Source organism: Microtus oregoni, unplaced genomic scaffold (assembly GCF_018167655.1).
Source record: "Microtus oregoni isolate MIOR12 unplaced genomic scaffold, Mior012 000006F_ref0000085, whole genome shotgun sequence".
Taxonomy (NCBI): domain Eukaryota; kingdom Metazoa; phylum Chordata; class Mammalia; order Rodentia; family Cricetidae; genus Microtus; species Microtus oregoni.
Window position 1 is genome coordinate 2,547,929 of NW_024543065.1, and position 18,099 is coordinate 2,566,027.

The following is an 18,099-nucleotide window of genomic DNA, read 5'->3' on the forward strand; positions in this document are numbered from 1 at the left end:
GCTTCGGGCGAGCGCTCGCCGTCCCCGCCCCCCGCCCGCGCAGGCCACCGCTCACCTGTCTGGGCCGCGGGCCCGGGAGGCGGGGGCCCGGCGGGAGCGAAGCCGAGGAAGAGGGCGGAGCGGTTCTCGGGGCGCGTCATCGGAGCACCATGGCGGAGCAGGGAGCTGGCGGCGACGGCCACAGGGGCGGCGACGGCGCTGCGCACAGCGACCCAGGTGACGACGCGGCCGAGACGGGAGGGGGTCGCGGGGGTCGTGGGAGTGGGCGGGGGCGTGATTTCACCCCCGGCACCGGCGACCCTCAGGGGCCGCGCGACCGGCCACCGCCGAGCGCCCGCGGGGCCACAACAGGTGGAAGCAGGCCGGAGCGCGCGGGGAGTCGGGGACGCGCGGGGCGTCGGGGGCACGGTGCTGGGGGCGCGGGCGGACCTGAGAACCCCAGCGGGCGAGCGGCGGGAGCGCGCGGCCAGGTGCGCGGGGCGGGTGAACTGTGGCCCGAGCGGAGGGGACCGACCCGGGGGGGGCAGCGGCCGAGGCTCCCGAGCTCTCCGGTCGCCCGTAGAGAGCGCCGGGTCCTGCGCGGTCTTGGAGTCAGACTCCGGGGAGTTTCTGCTCCCCCTGTGGCGCCAGTAGCCTGAGTCGGGAGCCTTGGCTCTGCCACCCGGGTTGGCCCTCGGGCCTCGGTGTTGACGATCTGCCTCCGCCACCACCACCAACCGACACCCAGGGACGTGGCTCACAGCCTCGGAATGTCTGCCCACTCGCGTCCATCTCACTATAATATGAAGCCAACTTTTTACCCCCTCCTCGTGATTTTGTTTTTCCTCTTCAGGGAGTGTACTGCAAATCATACCCTCCCGCCTAACCACCCTCCTCCCGTTCTATTCCTGGCCAGTACGCTGTTCCTTGTACCTTCCTACACTTGGGATGGGGGCGGGAGACGCTTTGTTATTTTAAAGAAATGTGAATTTGCAGACCCCGCAGTTGCAAGCTGTTAGTGCTTCTACACACCCACAACCAGAAGCAATTGTTTTCTAAATGCAAAAATCGCTCCACCTCTCTTCCCCCACCCCAACGTACGCGTTTAGAGGGCAGTCTTATTTTTAACATGCAAGGTCCATGGAGCTTGGCAGTATTTTCCAATCACGAATCTACGACTGTACCTAAACTCCTGAAGTTGAGACTGACAACGTGTCCTGAATGTATTTCCAAGTCAGGCTACATCCTGTAGGGTGGTTGACTTTTGTCTTACTGTGTCAAAAAGATCGTTGATCGTTATTTTGGTTTGGGTGGAGGAGATGCACGAGTAATTGGGGAAATTGATTATCTGGGAACTGTCCAGGCTCCCCAATCCAGGGCATGCTTGGTTGTGAATAAGGCATGGATAAGTAACAGCTTCTGGGTGGTGGTGGGGGGGAGAGGGGATGTTATAGTGATCTAATAGGCACCAGTTTGTCCCTTGAATGCTTTGTAGATCTGTATGGGAACTTGTTGAGACAGAAACGAACTTGCAGCTGGAGTATATTCAGTGCCTGATCGCGTTAAGGAATGAACTGGCCATGTGTCTTAACAGTTCGTATGCAAGTCAACCATGCATCATTGAAATATTTTCTTTTTAAAGATTATGTTTATTTCGCCGCGCCTGTGTGTGTGTGTGTGTGTGTGTGTGTTGCGGGGGAGGGTGTTGTGTGCATGCCACAGCCTGCTTGTGGGAGATCAGAAGGTAGCTCGTAGGAGTTGGTTCTCTCTCCTCCATTATGCGGGTTCTGGGAATCAAACTTAGGCTTGGCAGCAAGCGCCTTTACCCATTGACCCATCTCACCAGACTGAAGTATTCTTTCATTAAAAGTGGAATTTTTTGGCTATTATTTCCTCCACATCTTTGCCTAGAAATTTAAATTTCTGACAAACATGTTTTGTGTATGATCAATTATAGGTATGTGTGTATAGTCTTATATTTCTGGCCCTGTATTTTTCTCCATTTTTCTCTCTCTGTTTTTAGTATTCAAACACACCTGTGCAGAACAACTTGCGGGAGTCAGTTCTCTGCACCATGTGGGTCCTGGCGATGAAATTCAGGTCAAATACACATTTAAACACTCCATCATTTTTAAATCATAGACTTGTATGGGATTTATTAAAAAGTGGGGTATGTAGGCCCGTCTTTTATTACCACAAAGAAGTAAAAGTTACCACCTCAAAATGCCACATTTCTTTCCTTTCTGGTTTTTGCTTGTTTGAGACAGGGTCTTGCCATGTATTCCTGGCTTGTCGCAAGTGTAGGCTCCTCCTGCCTCACCACCTCAGCCTCCCAAGTCCTAGATTACCTGTGTGCCATCTTTCTCAGCTACAAATGGCAACACATTTCTCAAAGCATTCATTTTTGTTTTCTTTTTAGATATAATTATTTTGAGGTAGAATACTACCTTAAGTGGCTTTTAAATTTTATGGCCCTGTGCAAAGGCTGTACTTTAAGGGCTCTTCAGATTAAAATCTCCGGTTATTACAAAAACAATACCTGTGATGTGTTCAAGATTATAGGCTTATGTGTTCATATGTGTGTGGCTCGGATGGATTGTACTTCGAGAGCGTAACACCTACTTATAGGATACTACATAAATGCAACATTCAGAAGCACTTCTGTGGACATATGTTTAGATTTTGCTTCAGGGTTGTGATTATATTTTTTTTTAAAGTTAATTTTTCCTGAGGATGAACCGCTCTTTCAATGTACTGTAATATTTTTTTTTTTTGCCCATAGTCAAAGGGAAGCAAGAACAACAACAACAAAAAAAATGCAATTACCTTGGAAACAAATTTGTATTTCACCACTAGAGGATGTCAAGTCCCTTTCTTAAGAATATCATTTGGGGCAGTCAAATTCACAGGCAATCACGTCACAAAACTATTTGAGCTCAGTGTCTGGGTACCACATTGTATGCAAATGTGCATGAGCTGTGGAAAGTGACTGAACAGAATAAGTCCCCTCATTTGCCAGCCTCCTTTGAAAAAATGCTGCAGAGTTCAAATGCAACGCTGCTTTTTTTTTTTTGATGCCCAAACTTTGATGTGCAAAGGAATAAATTAATGCCTATAACTGGTGAGTTCTGTTGCCATTCTTTTGGAAGAAATTACTTAGAACTTGGAATTGAGTTTTTATTTCTCTTTTAGCAGGACTCTGGTGGGAGGGCTTTAACCTTTTTACTTTGGTCACTGTCCCTTCTTTGAATTTTTCCAAAATAGTGATCTTTGTGGTCTTGCTTGACTTTAAAAGACTGATTTAAATCAACATAGTAGATGCTTAGACGGTTCTGGGTTGTAAACCCCTCCCCATTGAAAGCCAGATCCTAAGAATTAGACGTCCTTCATCCTGTGCAAACTCTACACCTCGCCAAGTCATTGGTTCTCAACCTTCTTATTTCTGCGACCCCTCAATATAGTTCATGTTGTGGTGAACCCCCCCCCATAAAGTTATTGTCGTTGCTACTTTATAACTGTAATTTTGCTACTGTTAGGAATCTTAGTGTAAATCTCTGATATTTCTGATGGTCTTAGGCAGCCCTGTGAAAGGGTTGTGACCCACAGGTTGAGAGCAGCTGTACTGAGTAAAAGGAAATAATAGCACGAAGCAGTCATGCCTCTGTCACTACTCAGGCATGTGTGTGAAACACTGATTTACATTGGCATTGTCTCTAAAGAATTCTGACACACTTGTATCATGATACCTGAAAACAGATTTTTCAAAGAGCAAAAGAGAATTTATTAAGTCTGGTCATGTTAGTACAAGAGCTAAAAATATTGAGTCTTAAACTAATTTGACCAAGAATGTGTACTTTCTATAGATTATTAAAACTATGGCGGTTGGAAGGTCCTTAAATTTGGTAAGGGCATCCACAGGCAGATATCTGCAGGTTCTGAGGGTTCAGTGGCTGTGGTCATCGGAGCATTACTGCAGATAGCACCTAGACAGGTAGGTAGGTGGAGGAAGAGGGAAAATAGAGATACTGGCATGGAGAAGTGCAAAGGTTAAGTCATCTTAGCAAGACAGCTGTGAGAGGTTCCAAGTAAGTGTCTGGGGAAATGAGTTTGAGATGATGGTGCATCGTGGCTAAGTCATGGAAGGACCAAAGGTCGAGCCAAGAGTTTGGCACAGTGTCATGTGGGCAGGGACTAGTGTGTCTTGATTAGCAGATAGTTTTCTGTGCCTGTGAATTGGGACTTGATTGCCCATTCAAGCGATAGAGCCGTGCTGTTCCTTTAACACAGGCACAACCTCCACAGGACTCTGCCGCTTCGCTTCAGGACAACTGTCAGCAGCATATGAGGGACATGTGTCTAGAAGACAGATGAGCCAGATTTACCCTGGAAGCAGGGAAGGAGGGCTTCCTCTCAGAGTAGCTGTGCAGACCAGAGGACGGGTGCAGTCACTAGAGAAATTGCTGGCATGGTAGTGAGCACAGGAGGAGAACAATTCAGGACTGGATGGGGCATCTGTCAAAGGATGGAGGGAAAAAGGTGATCTAGGGCGTGACACTTCGAATCTGGTTCATTAGTTTAATCCTGACATGGCCATATTCATGACCAGGGCTTGGCTTTAGTAAAAGAAAGTGGGCGGAGAGAGTGGCGGGGGGAGTGGTCTGTCTTATACATGAAATTTGTGCAGCAAAGGGGACACGGAATAGTCACTGGTGGCACCAGAGAGTCAGGTGGACATGTGAAGCTGGAGGAGAAAATCAGAGGTCAGGTCTGGGAGCCATTCCAGGAGAGAGTAATTCTTGGGAGGCGTGAGGAAGAGATCAGAAAGAAAAACTGCAGATGGATGACCCAACATTCAAAATGGAGGATGGAGATAGGGAAGTGAGGGATGCCCAAGAGGGACAAAAAGGCCAAGCATTCTAAGACTGAAAATTTAAAGCCATTGCTTTGGACTCCGGTACTCACTGATCACTCCTAGAAGAGGACTTCAGTTGTTGGCCCAAAAGTTGGGTGCTTCCAATTAAAAACAATTAATAGATACTCGAGTAGTTTGGAAGACCAGATAGTTCAATAGACCTTCCCATAATGGTTGCCAGAGAAAATCAATACATTGAAAATCCTTCAATAAGTGGAGAACTTTTTTTTATTTGCTTTTTAGTTTGCATATCACTTTTAATTCAGTATACAATTAACAGTGTAAATAGGACACGGAAGAGTTCTGACACCCTCAGACTCCCTTAGGCTCACTGACCTGCTTGGCATCTTTTGCTTTGACCTTCAGCTGAGTGTGGTGGCACAAGTCTTCAATCCCCTCAGAGGCAGGTGGATCTCTGTGAGTTCGAGGCCAGCCTGGTCTACAAAGTGAGTTCCAAGGCACCCAAGGCTATATAGAAATCCTGTCCAAAAGGGGGTGGGCAAACAATGTAACCTTTGCAGTCCCGTCCCCTCCCCCAAAACTTGGCCTAATGTATCTGAGGTTTGAGCACACCGTGATGCACATGGCAGCTCCCTGTCCGGATGCTGATAAGGAGGAGGCCCTGAGTGCTTCCCCTTCTACCCACTGAAGGACCTTGGCTTACTCCTAGGTTTTTGCAGGAAGAACAACATTGTTGCAAATATTTGTACACCGTCCTTGGTGTTAACTGATTTTCATTTAAGGCAAATACATGATTGTCTCTAGTGCAATTAGATAAGACATTGCCACACTTCCTGGGTGGCTGTATGGCTTTCTCTTTTTGCGAACACCATGTGAGAAATGATTGTTCTGTATCCTTGTCTGCCCTTGTCTGCTTTGTTGATTTGATGGTTTTCATTTTAGCCACTCCAAGTTTTTTTGAGTAAATTGTAGTCCCCTTAAAGTGAGGTATTTATGCTTGATGCTAACACAGTCTCTTCAGTGACGTCTTGTTAAACCCAAAACCCAAGTACAATGTGGAGTTTTTGTTTGGTGGGTCATTCTTGTTGTTTTGTGACTCTGGGGATTGAACTGAGGACCTTATCCACAGCAGACAAGAACTCCAGCTACATTCCCAGCCCTAGCGTCTTCATTCGGCTCTGTCTCTTTTTCTCTTTATCCCCGCGGATTTTCTTACTTCCTGTGCAGCCCAGGCTCTGAGATTATGAGCTGAAGCACTTTGACCCCACATGTCCCATGCCAGTTCACGTCTCCCTTCCTCCCTAGTGCATCTGTGCTCTCACCCCTGGACCTTGGAAGGGGCTTTTAGGTTTAAAAAAAAAAAATTGTAACTAACCCGGCACGGTGGCACTGGCCTTTAATCCTAGCACTCAGGAGGCAGAAGTAGGCAGAGCTTCATGAGTCTACATAGGAAGGGCCAGGCCAACCCGGGCTGTAGAGTGAGACCCTGTCTCCGGAAAAAAGAAAGCAAGCTGGAAATACTGGTTATACACCTTGCCTTGCGATACACCCCTCTTTTCTCGTGGCACACTGTGTTACGGAAGTGAACACTTGGTACTAATTTTCAGTCTATGCAGTGTGCTCACAGTGCCCTGTCATCTGTCACTGGACACTCTATCCCTAGCAGGGACCAGGCCTGTGTGCTTGTTATATTGAGGCTCGTTCTTCTCCAGTTTCAGGTCTGCCAACTCTCTAGTGACGGTCCCATCCATCTCCTTAGTTATCCTTTTAATGCGTTGCAGTTGCTTGCAATGTAAGTTACGTGACAGTTAGCTTTTTTCCTGTTTGTTAAGTATTATTCTCCTTAATATATTTTTTAATTTGAGAATTTATTAGCCAAAGGAAGAATTTTCTTTTGTTCTATTAGGTGCTACTTTGATTTTTACTTTCTTTATAATTTTCTTTATTGTGTGTGTGCGAGAGAGAGAGAGAGAGAGAGAGAGAGAGAGAGAGAGAAGAGAGTGGTGTGTATAAGTGGCGTGTGAAGATGTGTAAGGTGTACCTGCCTGCACATGTGAGTGTGGAGACCAGGGAGCATGGCTGCATTGCTTTATCAGTCTGTGCCTTGTTCCTCTGAGACAGGAGCTGAACTGACTGCCATCAAACCTCCCCCCAATCCTTCCATCTTTTTCCATAATAGTTTTGGGATTATAAGCGCACTCATTCAGAGCTGCCTTATACCTGGCTTTATACATGGATACTTGGAAGTTAACTTAGGTCCTCAAGCTTCTTCATAAGCCCTCTTACTCACTGAGTGTCTCCCAGCTTTTTTTTCCCCCTTCTGGAGGGCTGGGATCAAACCTGGGTCCTTTTGCATGTTAGGCAAATGCTCTGCCACTGAGCTGGACCCCAAGCTTTGAATGTTAGTTTGCAGATAAATGTATTTTAGACAATATGAAAACAAGTACATTAGAAAAATAAACCAAAAATAAATAGGGCTTAATTACATGCAATAATTCTGCTTCTTTGATGCTGCCACAGAGCTAGTTCTGAAGTCCATGGTATTGCTGCATTATTCAAAATAGCTAAGAAATGGAGCTGGCCTAGATGTTCATCAAGAGATAAATAGATAAAGAAATGTGGCCTAACTGAGCATGGTGGTACTCTGCTTTCATCCCAGCACTCTGGAGGCAGGGGCAAGCTGATCTCTGTGATAAGAGCAAGTTCCAGAATAGCCAGGACTACACTGAGAAACCCAGTCCCCCTACCTCCCCCAACAAAAAAAAAAAAAAGAAAGGAAGGAAGGAAGGAAGGAAAAGAAAGAAATTTGGCTCAGTATACACTGGGTTTTTTTTCAGCTATAAAGGAAAATGAAATCCTAACCTATGCATGGAAATGAATGAAACTAAAAAATATTGTTAAACAAAATAAGCCAGACTCAAAACAAATATGAAAATTTCTCTCATGTGTTGAATTTAGATTTAAGAGTGTGTATAAGAGTGTGTATGCTGGAAATGGAAGCAGAGCTTAGATGTACCTCTGTAATCCTGGTACTTGGAAGATGTAAGCAGGAGAATCAGAAGTTCGAGGCCATCCTTGGCTACATGAGATCCTACTTCAAAAAACGGCTTGCATGTAAAAAGAAGTCACCTAGAGGGTGTGGAGGTAATGAATTCATGTGGCTTGTAAGAAGAGGTGGGGGATTATTTAGGAGAAGGAGGGGAACCAGCAAAGCGGGGATTAAGCAGATAGGGATTAAGCAAAGAAGATGAATAAAGACAGTATAATAACGCATATGTATGGAAAGGCCAAAATGAAACCGTTACTTTGTGTGCTAACTTAATTTTAAAAGCCAGTTGCATGAGAAAATGCCCAGAAGTATTGGCACAGCTCACCAGATAGTGCAGGTGGGCACAGCAACCCGAAAGAAAGCAGAGCGGGAACCCGGGAGTGCTTTGCCATATGTGAACTGCAGGCATCGTAAGTAAAGTCTGTGTTTCTAAGTTTAGAATATTACCATACGATTATCTTAAAATTCTGTGGCTTTTGAAAAATTGCCCACAAAACCTCCTCTTTAAAGTTGGCTTTCTGGTAAGTAGAACCATCCTGTACTGTTCCATACCTTCCGTGTATGAAATGTGTGTCATTGACTCTCCGTTGAATGTAAGAAGCTAGACCCCAGGGAAAGTTCGTATTTCAAAGTGAAATTCTAGGAAGAGCCCCTTCCTCCAAACCATGCTGGGTGGCGCTGAAACACATAATAATTCAGCTATAAATAAAATGGGTTCCTACTTCAGGAAGCTTGGCTGCTTCTCAAGATTTTAATCTAGGTCTGTGGTTCTCAGAAGCTCCTCACCTGAATCTTCTGTGTGGCAGACACCACAGGCAGGACCTGGTTGACAACGTTCTGCCTTCCAGCTGGATTGGTTTCTATTCCCTGTGCTCTAAATTAGCCTGGTGACACTCTTAACCACAACCCTAGGGGCCTTATTTGAATTAGGCTTACTCCTTGGGCAGCCGGTCACGTTGTTGAAACAATGACCGAGGTCGTCTGCTAGAGCGCCATTGGTTCGGATGAGTGGTTTTTAGTCTTGGCAAAGAGTTAAACTCACTTGGGGGATCTAGAACTGCCACGGTGCCCCCGCAATTATCAGAGAATCTTGCAGGTGGGAACCAGGTGGCAGTGGGCTTACAACTCCCCAGGTGGCTCCTGTGTGCAGTCCATGCCCAGAACTGGTTTCGGCCCACCTCCCGCCTCGTGCTTTTTTATTTGACTTTGGGAGTAGGTTTAATTTGGAGGTGTCAGGTACACCTCGCTTGCACATGGAGAATCTTGACAGCTGCTTCCCTGAAGTTTGTAGAGTTTGGGTCCATTTCTCTCCCCAAAACTTTTGGAAGGAACTATAGATATAAAATGAATGTGAGTACATTTGGTCAGACAAACATACACAAATTCAGTGGCACGCTTGTGTAGTTTTATATATAAATGTGAAGCTAGACAAAATGTTATATAATGAGCTCTGGTTGTTTAGTTATACACACACACACACACACACACACACACACTTCCTGCAGTTTTCCCTCTGTCTTCTTCCTGCTCCCCTCAGAAAAGGGAAAGGTTAATTCCGACTGAGTAGATGGCATCTTGTTCCCAGTGTGTACACTCTTCTCAGAGAAGCTGCTGGTGACCCTGTGGCCTCTAATCTCCTTGGTTCTTCTGTCATCTATAAATAGTGAGCAGAGTATGACCTCCTCCATCTGTTCGCTTTGGTCCTCCCGTGAGGATGCTGGATGCTGATGGCCTTTAGGCGAATGTTCCCTCCTCTCTCCCTCCCACCAGGCTCTGTGGTGCCCAAGGTTCAGGGGGTGCTTGCTCTTTTCACATGAAGCTTTTTTCTCTGCAGGATTCTTCACACTCCAGGTAGCACCTCCAATTACTATCAGACGCTAGGACACTTTACGTGCTGAAATGTCTAAAGAGGCTCCCGTGTTGCATTTGTGCCTGTTTCTGCCAGTTTGCAAAGACATCTGTGGCAATCTGTTGCTGGGACCAACCGGCGGCATCCCCGGTTTGTTCCTCCTGGCAGCTTAACCTTGGGTACAAGATCTAGGGCCAACATAAAAAGAACTGGCCCCTAAAAAGAGAGTGTCTTTGATTTCTCCTCAAGATTATACTGAAAATGATTTCACTCGACACCAGATCTTGCAAGGACAAAACAAGGCCTTGCTCTTAAAACTGAAAACTGCTCAGGAATAATACTAATTATTTTGGGTGCAAAGCACTGGGGCCTCCACCACCTACTGCCTGTGGGATCCTGACAAGTCACCGAAGCAACAATGGCTTTCTTTTCAAACCATCCTCTCAGGGAAGAAATGAGTTGCCATGTAGAACAGCCCCTAACACAGCAAGGTAGGAAGTGTGTATGACAAAGAGCTGATCCTGCATCACCACGCACAGATGGGCATACTCTGACATGCTGAACTCCCCCTCAGGCAAGGCTCTCCTTCAATAGGTGAGCTCACCTCGGTGAGGGCATGGGAATGCCATGCCGACTCAGCCAGTTGTGACTGTATGACCTCACTGTCCCAGGTAAGGCCAGAAGAAAGGCGGCTCAAAGCAGCTCTTCAACTGTCAAAATGTCACGCAATGTTCAGTGAGAAGGTTGTGCTGTCCCAGTCTGTGAGATGCTCCCTGCCATCGTGTTGTGTCCTTGAGTTAGGCACCAGTGTCAGCCCCTGTTGGCTCACTTTCATTTTACTTTTATCGGATACAAAATGACTTTATTATTTTTGGTTCTTTAGTAAAATATTATTGTTGCAGAGGTTCATTTGATTTAAGCCATGAAGGTGGACTTGCATTCCCTTTGGACCATGAAGAGGGGCTTCCCAGTTCCAAGTGAGTTAAAGGATTCACTCCCTCCCCTCCCCACAGTCCATGCTCTGTTTATGAGGAAAACAGGGGAGCTGTGGAGCTCACCTCCACCAGGCTTCAGGAGAAGCAGGAGGCAATGTGGCTTCTGCAGACAAAGTACCTATGTGAAGCAAGACATCAGAACGTTATTTCATGTCTTAAAGTCACCAGTTTAGAAGAAGCTTCTTTACGTTGCAGAAGTCTGTCCTGGTTGTCGTGGGTGCATTTTTCCTTTAGGAAATGATATCCCCAAGTCAGAGTCAGTTGTAATGTAGGTTTTGTATCTTATTAAAAATAGATAACAACTTAGCAAAGTTAAAAATGTGTTGCTTCCTCAAATGAGTTCTGATTTCATTTCCCTAGCTGGTTCCTTCAGGGTTTGTGTACAGCAGCGGCTGTGGTGGTTGACGAAGCTTCAGATTACATCTGAAGTATTAACATGTAACCCTCTTCAGTGACAGTACCTCATAGGACATGAGAGCTTATTATGGGCCAGTATGTTCAGCATTAAGGACAAAGTCAGAGTGTTTTTCTTCTAACACTAGCTTTATACTTTCAAGCCCCCTTGTGAAGGTACATCCTATACATTCAGTGCTCTGTATGGGACTGTGTAAACCAAAGTGCAAGTAGAAGAGATGGCTCTGCCATTGGAAGAAAGTATTGAAATAGGTCGAGAAGCAGGAGATCTGTAAGCGTCAAATGACTCTAGGTAGCAAAACCTTATAGCCCTGTCATCCGGCAAAGCCTCGCCGGACAGAACCCTGCTTTCGCATTTCACACCCAGTCCTCCGTGGACCTAACGTCCAAGTCAGGGATTCCATTTCAACTCACTTCCAAGTTGAGCAACTCCAAGAAATACCTGTTGCTCACTGATGAGAGCGCAGAGGGCAGGAATATGGTCCCACCCATCACACAACTGGTGCAGCCCCAAATCCAAACCTTTCATGTAGTTCAAGCCACAGAGAATCCTGAAGGTGTCACAGGATGCCTTGTCAGACACACGAGCAAGTAAGTCTCAGAACAAAGAGAGAAGGGATGTGTGAAATGCCAGAAGAAAGGGCCAAAGGCTACTTAAACCCTGCACATGGTTCAGAATAGGACTTGGAGTGTGGAGCTCAGACAGCTGGGAACTGAGTATTTCCAAACCACTGTAAAAAGGCTTCGTGCTTTACAAAGCATCAGGCCTAGGAGTCGAGTTCGGAGATAAACCTGTTACTTAGCATGTACAGGCCCTGTGTTTGATCCCAGCCACCAACCAACTCGTCAACAACTGCTTTTAAAAAAGGGCTAGCTCGGTTAACAGTACTGGCAATTACTCAAGAGAGGGCTGGTGAAGAGTGCTGGCTGCTCCGCAGAGAATTTAGTTCCCAGCACCCACATGGTGGCGCACAACTGCCTGCAACTCCAGTTTCAGGGGCTCTGATGTCTCTTGGTACCAGGTACACATGTGAAACACATACATATATGCAGACAAAACACTCGTGCACATAAAATAGAAATAAATAATGTTACGAACCTTGGAGTGTGTGTCCGTGTCTATGTGTATGTATATACATTCATGCGTGTACTTGCCATGGCATGAGGTCTGAGGACAATCTAAGGTGTCTGTCCTCAACTTCCACCTTATTTGAGTCAGGTTTTTGTGTCTGATTCCTTCTGCCTATACTAGACTTGCTGGACCACAAACATGCAGCGATTCTGCCGTCCCATCTTCCATCTCCCACAGATGTGCTGGCCTTGCTGGCATGCACTCCCACGTCTCCCTTTAGATGGTTCTGGGAATGCAGACTCGGGCCCTCGCATGACAGGTGTCTTAGCACCCCCAAATCACGTTCTCATTTCCTGTTATAGGTGTATCTTTCTGGAACTATATTCCTGAACAGGCAGTGTCCATATATTCAGTATTGCAATATTTTTTTATAATCAACAACTTGGTTATGCAAACATCTATCCTTTTGTTTACAAGCAAGATCCTTTTCCAGTGAGCTGGACAAAGGCTTTCTCTGGGTGCTAAAGGCTAGGAATCGCCTTTCAGAGGTGTGGTAGTTGGAGACAGGGAGCAGGATTTCCTCCAGACCTATGTAGAAACTGGTACCGGGTGGTTAGGATTTCCAAAAGAGAGTGTGGCTCCCTCACCACAACACTGCACGTGTCTGGAACAGTTTTCTTTTTCTTTTTTTTAATTTTAAATTTATTTATTTATTATGTACACAGCATTCTGTCTGCATGTCTGCCTGCACACCTGAAGAGAGCACCAGATCTCATCATAGATGGTTGTGAGCTACCATGTCATAGCTGGGAATTGAACTCGGGACCTCTGGGAAGAGCAACCAGTGCTCTTAACCTCTGAGCCATCTCTCCAGTTCTCTGGAACAGTTTTCAAAACACATCAAAGATTTGGTTGACTTACCCGAGTGTAACCATTTTGCATCATTATAAAAAGTATAATAGTACAATTAGGGTGTTTTAGGAAGTTTGCCAAATAAAATTTACATGTCATGGACCCAGATGGTGGGTATGGTAAGTGGAAGGACTTTGGAGATAAAGTGGGGGTGTCCAGTGAGTGCTTATCAACCTACCCATCTTTCTGAGGAGTTTTTTTCTTCCCATCTAGGCCCCCCTAAAACCTTAATGGCTTTAGCTCAGTCAAAACAAAGAGGAAAAGTGTTTATTGAAAACAAACAACACATATACCAGTTTGGTAATAATATTTGGTTCATAGGAACTAAAGAAATGCTTCATATCTTTGCTAAGAACAGTTACTGCATTTAGAATCCTTTTGGTTTTGCATTTGTAAATTTTTAAAACATCTCTGCTTTCCTTTGCATCCTACATATATGCGCATCTTATCTTACAGTTTAACTTAAGGCTTTTGATGGCCTGGCTGGCTGCTGACAATTGCACTTGTTGACTTCTTGCTGTTGTGATTGAAAATGGACCAAGCTCTGGATTTACCCTGCCAGGGTCGTATCTGTGGGCCTTTCTGTTAGGTGCGACTTTCTCTGGGCCACTTCCAGAACAGTCATCAAGGTCAAGAGCTGCTGTGTCTGTTTCTTTGTCAGAATTGTTTCTAGTTGTCAAACTAATAGATGTTTACAGTTTAGTATTCAATCCTTCACAAGCTGTTTTGGTTTTGCTTCTCGTCTTTGAGGCAGGGTCTCACACTGCAGCCCAGGCTGCTTCCAGATTATAAACTGAATGTCCTTGGCCTTCCAAGTGCTGGAATGGCAGGTGCAGACTCCCTTCTCTCTCCTCAGCTGCACCCTTCAGATACTTCTCGTGGAAAGCATGCTGTCCCCAACTTGACCTCCCAGTACCCTGGCCACAAAATTATATACCTGAATTTCTAAATGAGACAGAGGGTTTGACAATAGGAGTGTGTGTGTGTGTGTGTGTGTGTGTGTGTGTGTGTGTGTGCATGCACGCTTTGTATTTTATTTAATACTAAGAAAACCAAAATTCATACCTCTCAAAATGATAGAAATGATTTATTTGCTAATACTTTAAGCTTAGCACTATTGGATTCTCAGTGGGAGATCATTTATAAAAACAAAAGGGGATTTGATAGGTCCAGGCTGAAGTATCCTGATCCCAATTATAAACCATCATTTTAAGAGTATTACTATATTGGGAAATTCTATGAGTGAATAGTATCCATTCTACTCTGTGACACTTATGACCAGTGACACGTAGACTTTTGACATGTTGGCTGAAATGTGGGATGTGACAGACCTTTGCCGTCATCCGACTTTAAGTAGATATCCTTGGATGATGTTTGTAGGCAAAAACTGGGATTGGTGGGGAATCAAGACTGGAGGGGAGAAGCCCTGCCCTACACTTGCAGGTGGTACATCTCCCAGTTAAGGAACATCACTTCAAACAGATCTTCACATATATGTACATGTTTGCTATGTGTTGTACCAAAGATACCTGTGTTTCTGTTTGTCTGGGCTGATACATTGTATCTTCCCCCCTCACTGCCCCACAATGAAATTTTCCCCAAGATTTGTGCAAATCATTTAAATTATCTCTCAAATGATAAATTTTCATCGTCACAGTGGCCCTCCCATAATCAGTTGTCTCATCTAGGAAAGAGTTGTGTGTCTTCCTCGTTTTTTCAGTGGGTTTCGTGAAGGTGGGTAAGAGATTGAGGGGCATCAGAGGTGCAGAAATCAGCCTGGTGTAACTGTCTCCTAACCAGAGGAGAGTGAATGTTCACTATTCTGTTGTTCAGCCTTAAGGCCCAAATCTCTGGGGCTCTCAGTGGGGTGAGTGGAGCAATCTGGGCGTATCCACTTATAAAATGCAATCATGTAAGGTTCATCTTTATGGTAGGTGCACAGATAGGTGACAACAAAGGAAGGGCTTATCTGAGTCTTGGTTTTCCCTTGCCCGTTTCCTTCTGGGTATATAACTCGACTTTCCATCCTCACCAAGGAAACACAGGTCAGAAAAGGGCTGAGGGTCCTAAAAAGCACAGCCCATACACAGCACATTACTCTAACATCAGCACTCCAGCTACGCATGGCTGCCCACAGTGATAAGAAGTAGTTAGGCCTGGCGGTGGTGGCACACACCTTTAATCCCAGAAGTCAGGAGGCACATACAGACAGATCTCTGTAAGACTGAGGCTAGCCTGGTCTACAGAGTGAGTACCAGGACAGGCTCCAAAGCTACAGAGAAATCTTGTCTCAAAAAATCCAAAAAGAAAAAAAAAGGAAAGAAAGAGAAAGAAGGGGAGGGGGAGGAGGGAGACAGACAGTTTCCGGCCACTGCTCCTAGTTGTTTCCCAAAGCTACATTAGAAGTAGAACTTCTACCAGGCCTAACGGTATGTCTGTCATCCTAGAACTATTGGTATAAAGCAAGTGAATGGCCTAGAAATTCCTCACTATGTTAACACTAATTCTATTATCCACAAATCTTCCATGCTCAGAGAAAGTGCTTCTCAAACAAGGTTCCACCGCTCTGCCGTGGTCTGGAATGTTTGTAGATTCTTTCCTCTGAGCATTTATTATCTCTGAAGCACCTTGAGAACCATGTAGCACGAAGACCAGAACATAAAGACCATTCTGCTCTGCCTGCAGGGTGTCTGCTGAAACCTTTGGCACTGTGAGCAGTTTTTGCGGCCTCTTTATGTTGATGATGTGAAGTGAGCCTTTTGATCATCCATGTGCTGTTGCAGCTCCATGGGCCTTCATTTTGCTATATGTGAGGTTGACCCCTTCGTTACAGATTTATTGTTACTATTGCTGTTATCATTATTATTAAATTATGTGCATGTGTGTGCTTCTGCATTTTTGTATGTGCACTTGAGTGTGGGTGCAACAGAGTCAGGACAAGGGCATCAGATTCCCTGGAGCTGGAATTGTCGACAGTTATGAGTGACTGACGTTAGTGTTGGGAATCAACCCTGCACGCTCGGCAAAAGCAGCAAAATTCTTAAGTGCTGATCCGTCTCGCCAGCCCCCACCCCCATGGGATATCTATCCTAAGAAGAGGCCACCGTTAGAGGAGAGGCCCTCCCATGCACAGTCCTCCTTATCAAGGAGTTCAGAAGTCCATGTAATGTGTGTCGGTCAGTAAGGTATCACCGATGAGAATCATGAGCAAAAGGGCGAAAAGCATTCTAACGTGATCCTAGGTTAAAGTTTAATGCGACATTTGGTAATATTCCCAAGTTGCCTCGTGAAACAGGGTTAAAGGAAGGGGTTAATAAAAGCTTAGCATAGACCTTATAGCTATGTAAATGAGTCTTAGAGGCCCCACTTCTATCGGTGGAGCAGGGAAAATGCGCTCCATTGGCAGTGAAGTGGCTATTGTGTATGAAGGTTTGTAGAAACAGTATGAATGCACCGCAGGGCTCCGGTAGGCTCGGCTGCCGGCTTTGCCACCACCAGCACAGCACTCACTGTCCCTCCCATGAGCCCATGGTGAAAGGTGGTCACATAAAGATCAAAGCAACCCTGCGTCTTGATTTTCCTCTCAAAGGGTCAGCATGTTTTTGTTCAGCGTTCTTTGTGCCTCTTAGCAGCTATAATGCTGCAAGATGGCAGAACATCATGCTTTCTTCACCACGGAAGCCGTCCTTGGGCGGCAGCATCCTCAGAAACTGTGAGGAGCCCCTTAACTTCAAGGACAGAACAGCAAAGCACCAGCTGGGCCCCTTTGTTCCTCGGGGGTGGCTTGATCCCATGTCAACCTGTGCTAGCTTTGCTACTTTCAAGTCATCTGAGGTTTTAAACTTGCGTCCAAGTGTGGATTTCTAAAAACCCCTGCTGGAAGTAAATTTCTACTCACCTTGAGGGGGAAATATACCAAATATTCTTAAAATTACTAAGTCTAGTAGTTTTCTAGGATTAATCACCCCATTTAATAAAAAAAATATTGAAAAGAATTTTTTTGCTATTTCTGGGCACTACTAAAAAATAAATAACACACATATATAGAACTTGTAATTTACCAGTGGCAGCCACTCAACCCAGTGGTAATAATTTCTGTTTTTAACGATGGTCCAAATTAGGCTTTCTCCCTCTGTGATGTGTTTCTTTATAAAGCTCACTAGGCTTTTAGAAAGGAAAATTGTAGCTATAGTTCTCACTGATTAGGCGGATTTCTTTTGTCCATTCATGGGCTCTGCTGTTTTCTGCTTACAGCATAGAAGGCTGGGAAGCATAGACGTGGTCATGTGTGCATGTGTGTTTGGCTACATGTGCTTAGTCGCTGCATAGCATTGCTACTGCCGGGTCCACATCTCGAACTTTCCTTCTCTCAGCATCAACAGGTCTGACTTTGTCCCATGGTCTCCCATGTCAGGAGTTAGAGCGTGGCCAGAGGTGTCGGCACAGCCAGCTGGGAAAGGAGCACAAAGTGGCAGAATTCACAGTGTCCTAGAGTTTACTTGTTTTATTGCAGACAGAGCCCCGTTATCTAGCCCAGCCTGGTCTCAGTGTTTTGAGCCTTCTGTCCCAGCCTCTCAAGTGCTGGCTTGTAGGCATGTACCATTGTATCTAACTGCTTTGTTTGAAACTTTGAACATTTATCTTAGGACTCTGACAGTTTTGCTTTAATGTAAGGCTGAGCTGGTTGTCAGTCTACCTTATTTCACTAGGCAGTGTTTCATTTGTCATAAGTTTATACAAAGTTTTTATTAACACAATTTTAACAATTTCAAGAAAGCAATGGCAAAAATCTTCTTACCTGCTGGGCGGTGGTGGCGCACGCCTTTAATCCCAGCACTCGGGAGGCAGAGGCAGGCGGATCTCTGTGAGTTCGAGGCCAGCCTGGTCTACAAGAACTAGTTCCAGGACAGGAACCAAAAAAGCTACGAAGAAACCCTGTCTCGAAAAATCAAAAAA

The 18,099-nt window shown here is 45.3% G+C and overlaps 1 protein-coding gene across 1 annotated transcript in view; it reads left to right on the forward strand.

The window, feature by feature from the left end:
- Positions 1-18,099, forward strand: part of Map7 (microtubule associated protein 7) — a 136,355-nt gene continuing 118,256 nt past the window's right edge. The window contains exon 1 of the mRNA XM_041654763.1: positions 1-216. Within this exon, the coding sequence (XP_041510697.1) occupies positions 150-216 (67 nt within the window). The 5' untranslated portion in view covers positions 1-149. The remainder of the gene's footprint in view (positions 217-18,099) is intronic.